This window comes from Taurulus bubalis (assembly GCF_910589615.1).
Source record: "Taurulus bubalis genome assembly, chromosome: 13".
Taxonomy (NCBI): Eukaryota; Metazoa; Chordata; class Actinopteri; order Perciformes; family Cottidae; genus Taurulus; species Taurulus bubalis.
The window spans coordinates 26,021,612-26,032,110 of NC_136601.1; the positions used below are offsets into that span (position 1 = coordinate 26,021,612).

Consider the following 10,499-nt stretch of genomic DNA (forward strand, 5'->3'; position numbering starts at 1 on the left):
ATAACACTTTGTAGTTTAACTTTATTGAATAAATTGTACTTTCTTGATTCTTGTAGCTGTGAGTTTGTGCTCATGGTTGAATCCCTTATTGTAAGTCTCTTTGGATCAACGCCTCAGCTACATGACAGTAACATGGAGAAAGTGCAGGTCCTGTGAGACACATGGAGCATTTGAGGAAGTGGCTTATCAGTGATTTGAGGAAGTCGGTCGGTTATCACAGAGAGACATTTGCCTCTGCGTCTTTCCCTCCAAACCACATGTTTATGGTCATGCATGAAAGAAAAGGACACATCCCTCATCTCTCCTTCAGTGTTGTGTTGTTAAGCTGAGAAGAGTCGTCTGACTCCAGAGGGAATGAAACTGTATAGTATGACCCATGTGAGATGAGCCTTTAAACTGAGTTACGTGAACGCTGCCTGAAGGAGAGACGGCGCCCTCTAGCTGACGAACAAAGGAAGCATTGCCGGAGGTTGAGATCTTGTTTACACGACGTATACTTTTTATTACACAGATTCAGAAACAGAAGAGCTGTGTCAGTGGATCGGCATCACAGAGGTTCCTTCAGTCAGATGTTTCTCCTGCAGCCTCCAGCCCAGACAACACGGCTCTGCACGGGACGGGAAGAGGACGAAGGCGTTGGGAAAGTCACCACATAGACATGTTACATCATAATCATAATAATAACAACAACAACACATCATGTTGAGTTCAAAGTCCCTCTGGAGTTCTCAGCCGTGTGACTAAACTAAACATCTAAGATCCTTTTCTTCAGGATCGGGTTCTATACGGAGCCGGAAGTAATAACGTAATGTCACATGTCTAAATTATTGCAGGAGGTGAGTCTTTTCTGCTGGCCGAGGTGATGATGGATGGATACTTTATTCATCCCCAAGGGGGAATGTGTTGTCGAAGTATCAGCTTACAGACACAAAAATAAAATAACGGGGATGAAAGATATGTACAGAGTATTAATTTAGGAAAATAAATTTAAACAATAGAGAAAGTGCAAAAATGAAAAATGTGTAGTGTAGTAGTAGTGTGTATGAAGTGTATGTAAACATAAACATGTTTGAAACAATCCTACATTTACCCAGAGTTCATAGCAAACCAGCACACAGCCGCATTGGACCTCATCTAACCTACAGATCCAGATCCATGTTCGTCAAACAGACCTCTGGTGTTTGTATAAATGACAGCGATGCGGCCAAAGATGCTGAATTGATCTAAACAAAACCCTTCCCCGCGCTCCCGGCTCTGCTGCTCACCTCTGCTCCTCCGTCACGTGGAACTCGGCCAGCGTCCGCTGTGCCAGCCTGGGAGTGGCGGGCAGACAGAAGGCTGCAGACAGCTGGACCAGCTCCACCGCTCGGTCAGGAGAGACGGCGCCGCAGCCCGCCGACAGGAAGTCCTCCAGCAGCCGCTCTCTGAGGACAACACACGGTCACACGCAGCCGACGAACACGAGTCCAGAGCCACGGTCAGACGGCATTCCTACAACTGGTTTCATCCGTTGGGACAGATGCATCCACTGTCGTTTACGTAAGGGTAAGCGCTTAACTCAGGGTTCAGACACATCATGGAAAAGTCATGAAATCAATGCATTCCATGACATGTCCATGCCTTTAAACCAAATGTCCATTACAAATCTGGGTGTAAACAGTAAAAAGTGAGTAAATGTAGTATTTAAACTAACAATGAGAATACAAAGCATACAGTAAACCTTAAATGACTCAAATGAATGAGACAATAGTTTGATTAAAAGAATAAACATTTATATAGATGCCTGTATGTATGCCTGCTTATGTTTTGAGTCTTTCTTTTAAAACCATATTCATTATTTCAAACTCAGCGTAAATGAAGGTCATGAACACATGAATATAACACGTTTACATGACTTTTACTAAACTTTTCCAGGCCTGGGAATAACTATTTTAAAATTCCATGATTTTTCCAGGTGTTCCATGACCGTAAGAACGCTGTTAACTATTATATGAACATATAATTATATATTTATCACCTTGTGCTCGTGACATGTTTACGGTTTGTGTTAAAAGCCCTCCTGTCATGACATGTTGAGATGTCGGAGACAACAAAAACTCCACAGGTTTCCCATGATGGTAGTTTTTCACAGTAAAATACTAGCATTCTTTTCTCAATGTGTAATTATGTCATGAATTAGACTGTGGAAGGCCGTTTTGTCACAAATGCACTGTTCTGTTCATTTGTAGTTCGGCAGAGACTTACTCAGGAACTCTGTTCTTGGATTTGAAGAGCTGCAGCATCTCCCTGCAATCGAGCGGAAGAGAAGAAATCATTTGGCGGTAAGCATTAGCAGTCAGACCACGGTAGAAGTCTCCTGTAGGCGGCGCTCTCACCAGGCCTGCTGGGTCTTGTTGGCTCGCAGCAGCAGGGAGGTGACGTGTGACAGGGAGGCGCTGCTCCACTCCAGAGCGGCCTTCCCTCGGTCCCCACCGAACGCACCCTTCACGTCCAGCGCACACGCGGCGAACGCCTCCTGCACCTGCGGGCGCGGCACGTTCTTTGTAAGATTCTGCCGGTTTCACAGCATATCACGGTATTTTTTCAGAGTAAACACATTCATTCATTCATTGACGCCGAAAAGGAGCGCCGGCCAACTGAACAGCTGTTAGAGAGGTGAGCAGCTGTTTGTAGGTTGGTACATAGAAGGTGTTAGGAAGCTAAACAAGCTAAACAGGACCCAGGGGAATGTAGGTGAAAAAAAAGTGGAGCTTCTTCTTGTTGTGATAGTGGGTGAGCTGCACCCAGCATGCAGTTTGGCAGTGTCATTTTATAAATGTACAATTATTAGTGTTACCAATTGTTTGTCACAAACTTTTGTCGTGATGTTTTACCTGTTAAAGAGCGTTAGTTGTGGGTTATTAATTGTTGTTATAAAGTTATACCATGACTAAAGTTACAACACGACTAAAGTTACAACACGTCTAAAGTTACAACACGTCTAAAGTTACAACACGACTAAAGTTACAACACGTCTAAAGTTACAACATGACTAAAGTTACAACATGACTAAAGTTACAACATGACTAAAGTTATAACATGACTAAAGTTACAACATGACTAAAGTTATAACCATGACTAAAGTTATAACATGACTAAAGTTACAACATGACTAAAGTTATAACATGACTAAAGTTATAACATGACTAAAGTTACAACATGACTAAAGTTATAACCATGACTAAAGTTATAACATGACTAAAGTTAGAACCATGACTAAAGTTACAACATGACTAAAGTTACAACCATGACTAAAGTTACAACATGACTAAAGTTATAACATGACTAAAGTTATAACATGACTAAAGTTATAACCATGACTAAAGTTATAACCATGACTAAAGTTATAACATGACTAAAGTTAGAACCATGACTAAAGTTACAACATGACTAAAGTTATAACATGACTAAAGTTATAACATGACTAAAGTTATAACCATGACTAAAGTTATAACATGACTAAAGTTATAACCATGACTAAAGTTATAACATGACTAAAGTTATAACCATGACTAAAGTTACAACATGACTAAAGTTATAACCATGACTAAAGTTACAACATGACTAAAGTTATAACATGACTAAAGTTATAACCATGACTAAAGTTATAACCATGACTAAAGTTACAACATGACTAAAGTTATAACATGACTAAAGTTACAACATGACTAAAGTTATAACATGACTAAAGTTATAACCATGACTAAAGTTACAACATGACTAAAGTTATAACCATGACTAAAGTTATAACATGACTAAAGTTACAACACGACTAAAGTTACAACACGTCTAAAGTTACAACACGTCTAAAGTTACAACACGACTAAAGTTACAACACGTCTAAAGTTACAACATGACTAAAGTTACAACATGACTAAAGTTACAACATGACTAAAGTTATAACATGACTAAAGTTACAACATGACTAAAGTTATAACCATGACTAAAGTTATAACATGACTAAAGTTACAACATGACTAAAGTTATAACATGACTAAAGTTATAACATGACTAAAGTTACAACATGACTAAAGTTATAACCATGACTAAAGTTATAACATGACTAAAGTTAGAACCATGACTAAAGTTACAACATGACTAAAGTTACAACCATGACTAAAGTTATAACATGACTAAAGTTATAACATGACTAAAGTTATAACATGACTAAAGTTATAACCATGACTAAAGTTATAACCATGACTAAAGTTATAACATGACTAAAGTTAGAACCATGACTAAAGTTACAACATGACTAAAGTTATAACATGACTAAAGTTATAACATGACTAAAGTTATAACCATGACTAAAGTTATAACATGACTAAAGTTATAACCATGACTAAAGTTATAACATGACTAAAGTTATAACCATGACTAAAGTTACAACATGACTAAAGTTATAACCATGACTAAAGTTACAACATGACTAAAGTTATAACATGACTAAAGTTATAACCATGACTAAAGTTATAACCATGACTAAAGTTACAACATGACTAAAGTTATAACATGACTAAAGTTACAACATGACTAAAGTTATAACATGACTAAAGTTATAACCATGACTAAAGTTACAACATGACTAAAGTTATAACCATGACTAAAGTTATAACATGACTAAAGTTAGAACCATGACTAAAGTTACAACATGACTAAAGTTATAACATGACTAAAGTTATAACATGACTAAAGTTATAACATGACTAGAGTTATAACCATGACTAAAGTTATAACATGACTAAAGTTATAACATGACTAAAGTTAAAACATGACTAGAGTTATAACCATGACTAAAGTTATAACATGTCTAGAGTTATAACATGACTAAAGTTATAACATGACTAGAGTTATAACATGACTAGAGTTATAACATGACTAAAGTTATAACATGACTAAAGTTATAACAATGACTAAAGTTACAACATGACTAAAGTTACAACATGACTAAAGTTACAACATGACTAAAGTTATAACATGACTAAAGTTACAACATGACTAAAGTTACAACATGACTAAAGTTATAACATGACTAAAGTTACAACATGACTAAAGTTATAACATGACTAAAGTTATAACCATGACTAAAGTTATAACCATGACTAAAGTTATAACATGACTAAAGTTACAACATGACTAAAGTTATAACATGACTAAAGTTATAACATGACTAAAGTTATAACATGTCTAAAGTTATAACATGTCTAAAGTTATAACATGACTAAAGTTATAACCATGACTAAAGTTACAACATGACTAAAGTTACAACATGACTAAAGTTACAACATGACTAAAGTTATAACATGACTAAAGTTATAACATGACTAAAGTTACAACATGACTAAAATTATAACATGACTAAAGTTATAACATGACTAAAGTTATAACATGACTAAAGTTACAACATGACTAAAGTTATAACATGACTAAAGTTATAACCATGACTAAAGTTATAACCATGACTAAAGTTATAACATGACTAAAGTTATAACCATGACTAAAGTTATAACATGTCTAGAGTTATAACATGACTAAAGTTATAACATGACTAGAGTTATAACATGACTAGAGTTATAACATGACTAAAGTTATAACATGACTAAAGTTATAACAATGACTAAAGTTACAACATGACTAAAGTTACAACATGACTAAAGTTACAACATGACTAAAGTTACAACATGACTAAAGTTACAACATGACTAAAGTTATAACATGACTAAAGTTACAACATGACTAAAGTTACAACATGACTAAAGTTATAACATGACTAAAGTTACAACATGACTAAAGTTATAACATGACTAAAGTTATAACCATGACTAAAGTTATAACCATGACTAAAGTTATAACATGACTAAAGTTACAACATGACTAAAGTTATAACATGACTAAAGTTATAACATGACTAAAGTTATAACATGTCTAAAGTTATAACATGTCTAAAGTTATAACATGTCTAAAGTTATAACCATGACTAAAGTTACAACATGACTAAAGTTACAACATGACTAAAGTTATAACATGACTAAAGTTATAACATGACTAAAGTTACAACATGACTAAAGTTATAACATGACTAAAGTTATAACATGACTAAAGTTACAACATGACTAAAGTTATAACATGACTAAAGTTACAACATGACTAAAGTTATAACATGACTAAAGTCTATGCACCGTATGACGGTATATGAACAATTCATTTGAAACCTGTACACAGCCCTACGTCACAAACACGAATGCCCCTCCAGGCCCCGCCCCCCTCCAGGCCCCGCCCCGCCTCCAGCCCCCCCACCCCCTCCAGGCCCCGCCCCCTCACTGACCTCTGGACTGTGTCGGTCCCTGGCCATCAGGGTGAGCAGCTCCTCCACCAGATCGGACTTGTTATCGTGACCCAGGGACCGGATGTCTGTGTGGGAAACAGACCCGGACGCTGGTCATTTCACAGCTCCGCTCGTAGCCGGTGAAATGTAAACACTGTGCAGGGCCCATCACGTCAACATGGTCTGTGTCACTAACCGAGGGTCAGATTATTAGACTCCTGTAAACCGAACGCCATCTTGAAACTCACCTTTCCATATGGTGGGCAGCATGTCCAGGCGGCCGTCGGTGTCCAGAGCCTGCAGCAGGTCCTTCAGCCCCTGAGGGTTCGGGTAGTACAACTGGAGACGTAATCAAAAGGACTGTTACTTCCATGAAGCGAGGGTTGTATGCAGTTAGACTGTAATTTTTCTGAACCGTTTTTTTTGGACTGAATATGCTTCCTAACATGTCAATGCTTGTGTTTATTGTGATTATTATTGCAGATGTAGATGCTTTAGGCCGTAATATTTCTAAAGATGTGCAGTATTACTCTGTGGGATGATGGGAAGGGACCAAACAATACAATTAACAAAAGCTCAGGGAGCAATCGAGGAGTCTTTTTTGGGAAATCTTGCTCAGACTCTTGACCTTTAATCAAATTTATGCTGAAAATAAGTTTCTATTTTTTTTTTTAAAGGCATTAGAGATCAAGGACAACAGGGTCTGGTTTTCACATGAGCTGCAGAACTCTAGGGACTGGTCAAACTCTCTTATATTATCTTAGTTCTGCATAGCGAGTGATGGACTGAGAGCCGTGACACGTCTCTACAGCTGACCAGAGGGAGGCAGCACTGACCGAGGGGATGAGCCGCCTGTACCACTGCAGCGCCACGTCGATGTGCTCCATCAGGCACAGCAGGTTGAAGAAGCGACCGCTGCACCAGGAGAGGAGGGTCCGGTTAAAAGAGGACAACAATGAAGTACATACCAGATCACCAGAGTTCATCAACACATGACCTATGACCTCCGTGTGGTTATTGATGTGTGTGTTTTACTTACTAATAAACACTCTGCTGGTAGGAATCTCCCAGAAGCCTCCAGTTCTCTCCCTGTTCTACGAGACTCTGGACCTTATAACCCAGCTCTAGATCTTTATTATCCAGGCACTGTTGGGACACAGAGGGAAACCAGTTAGGTGGACAAGCAGATGTTCGATTGTCTCCAGGTGAATTGGGGAAGCATCAGTGTTTAACTGCAGGTCTTAAGACCAGCAGTTAAACACACTCAAAATGACTGACAGTTCAAATGTCATCGCCTCTCCAAACCAGCTGATTACAAATACAGAAATTATTACGACAAAAATTTAAAAAAGGAAGGCAGGATTGATTTAGTTGGATGTTAAGAAAAGGGCATAATATACACTGTATTGTAATATATATATTTAAACGGCAACCATTTATACATCTAAAAGTATAAAAGGACACAGAGGAGCTTGTGACACAACAAGGCGATGATAACCAACTCTGCACTAAAGACTCCGTCATAAACAAAGAGGACTCCACTTTGCAGAAATACATTTGTGATCAATATTTAAACAAGTAATGAAAAAAGACTTACTATTCTCATCGCGCTGGAGAAGAATAGAACTGGAAAGGACGAGAGAGAGAGAGAACAGTAACGGGTTAATCCCTCTGGTTGTATAGAAGTATATGCTTCATGTGTTAAAGCTGCATTCTCTCTCCTGACCACCAGGAGGTGACTCCTCTGGTTGTATAGAAGTATATGCTTCATGTGTTAAAGCTGCATTCTCTCTCCTGACCACCAGGGGGTGACTCCTCTGGTTGTATAGAAGTCTATGCTTCATGTGTTAAAGCTGCATTCTCTCTCCTGACCACCAGGGGGTGACTCCTCTGGTTTTATAGAAGTATATGCTTCACGTGTTAAAGCTGCATTCTCTCTCCTGACCACCAGGGGGTGACTCCTCTGGTTGTATAGAAGTATATGCTTCATGTGTTAAAGCTGCATTCTGTCTAGCACAGGTGCGCAGCAGCTTACCATCATCGGGGTCCTGGCAGGTGAAACTGCTTCCTGCCAGCTCTGACATCACTTCCTGTAGGATGTCCGTGTTGCCCTGGCCAGAGGAGGCTGAGGGGAACAGAAACACTTCATGAACTCAGACCCGGCAGCAGAGCCGTGTTTCACACCTGGACCTCTGCTCACCTGCTTTGGAGAAGACCGCCAGGACGTGGTCGAAGGAGGCCAGACTGGGAGCTGAGCACAGAGGGAACGCTCGTTACACTGGGGGTGTGTGTGTGTGTGTGTGTGTGTGTGTGTGTGTGTGTGTGTGTGTGTGTGTGCGCTCACCTGTCCCCATGGCCTTCATCTCACTCAGAGTGTGCAGAGCTTGTGTTTTGGCCAGGAAGCCGCAGCGTCTCAGCGCCTTGAGGACGCTGTTGAAGGTCAGTAGGTTGGGCTGAACCTTCTGCTGACTCATCTGGTTCAACAGCTCCTGCACACAATTATAAATAAAGTTTCATGATTACATATTATCCCATCTCTCATTTACAGAGCAGGGCTGTATTGGCAGATTTGTTTATTCATGGGAGGAGCTGAGCTGCAACCTCCCATCAGGAGTAGCTAACACTCACACACTCATTCACACACCGTATGGACGGCTACAGGAGACGTTTGGGGTTAAGTGTCTTGCCCAAGGACACATGGACATGGGCTCGCGAGCCGGGGATCGAACCCCCGCTCCTGTGATGGGAGGACTGTGTGAGTGAAACCAGGGCGCGGTCTCACCGTGATGAGGTCCCATCGCTCGTTGTATTTGTCTCGGACGTCTGGAGCGGCCGACATCAGCGCGTTGAAGATGTGGACGTCAGCTGGAAACAAGGAGAGAACCTCAGCAGCCGTCTGGTTATCAATGACTCTCTGGCGCCACCGCATGGTAGCATCTAGAACACCTCTTCCACTGACCAGTAATACACCAACATACGGAATGCTCAAATCAACAAAACTGAAATTATTGCAGAATGTATTCAAATGTCCTGCATACTGCACTTTGTATTGTTTAATACAAAGTGCTGTAGTTTAAAAGTAAGGGTAAAATATATATTATTATAACTGCACGAGTCATCAATTCAAACTACAATTTCTACTGAAGACATTTCCATGAAGAGTTGTTTTATGACCTCTTACTCACCGGTCACTCGCTGGTTCAGCATGTCGGTGTACATGCTGAAGGCCTTGGCGTAGGCGCCATGCTGTGGAGAGACGGACCCACACGTTAACGACAGAAGAGCCACACGTTAACGACAGAAGACCCACACGTTAACGACAGAAGACCCACACGTTAACGACAGAAGAGCCACACGTTAACGACAGCAGACCCACACGTTAACGACAGAAGAGCCACACGTTAACGACAGAAGAGCCACACGTTAACGACAGAAGACCAACACGTTAACGACAGAAGAGCCACACGTTAACGACAGAAGACCAACACGTTAACGACAGAAGAGCCACATGTTAACGACAGAAGAGCCACACGTTAACGACAGAAGACCCACACGTTAACGACAGCAGACCCACACGTTAACGACAGAAGAGCCACACGTTAACGACAGCAGAGCCACACGTTAACGACAGCAGACCCACATGTTAACGACAGAAGAGCCACACGTTAACGACAGAAGAGCCACACGTTAACGACAGCAGACCCACACGTTAACGACAGAAGAGCCACATGTTAACGACAGAAGAGCCACATGTTAACGACAGAAGAGCCACATGTTAACGACAGAAGAGCCACACGTTAACGACAGAAGAGCCACATGTTAACGACAGAAGAGCCACACGTTAACGACAGAAGACCCACATGTTAACGACAGAAGAGCCACACGTTAACGACAGAAGACCCACACGTTAACGACAGAAGACCCACACGTTAACGACAGCAGACCCCCATGGCGTCCGCGTGAAGCCGTGGGCGCCGCTCACCTTCACCATGCCTCTGATCAGAGCGGAGTAGCAGCGCGTGTCTCGCTCCGGCAGCAGCTGGAAGATGCGCTCTGCGCTGCAGTTCTCCCTCCAGGTGAACCTCAGCAGGTCTGAGGCCCGACGGAACCGGCCTTTCCTCCTCTTCACCTCCTC

The 10,499-nt window shown here is 40.8% G+C and overlaps 1 protein-coding gene across 1 annotated transcript in view; it reads right to left on the reverse strand.

Annotated features, from left to right (window-relative positions):
- Positions 1 to 484: 484 nt before the first annotated feature.
- The window catches only part of ptcd3 (pentatricopeptide repeat domain 3), a gene marked incomplete at its 5' end in the record, with an annotated part of 13,748 nt that continues 3,733 nt past the window's right edge, over positions 485 to 10,499 (reverse strand). Inside the window, 15 exon segments of the mRNA XM_079228478.1 lie at positions 485 to 607; positions 1,266 to 1,424; positions 2,245 to 2,286; positions 2,376 to 2,521; positions 6,365 to 6,450; positions 6,613 to 6,703; positions 7,201 to 7,279; positions 7,404 to 7,510; positions 7,962 to 7,990; positions 8,400 to 8,489; positions 8,565 to 8,615; positions 8,709 to 8,853; positions 9,147 to 9,229; positions 9,550 to 9,610; positions 10,347 to 10,499. The exon segment at positions 10,347 to 10,499 is cut by the window's right edge and continues 12 nt beyond it. Coding sequence (XP_079084604.1) covers positions 562 to 607; positions 1,266 to 1,424; positions 2,245 to 2,286; positions 2,376 to 2,521; positions 6,365 to 6,450; positions 6,613 to 6,703; positions 7,201 to 7,279; positions 7,404 to 7,510; positions 7,962 to 7,990; positions 8,400 to 8,489; positions 8,565 to 8,615; positions 8,709 to 8,853; positions 9,147 to 9,229; positions 9,550 to 9,610; positions 10,347 to 10,499 — 1,368 coding nt within the window. The 3' untranslated portion in view covers positions 485 to 561.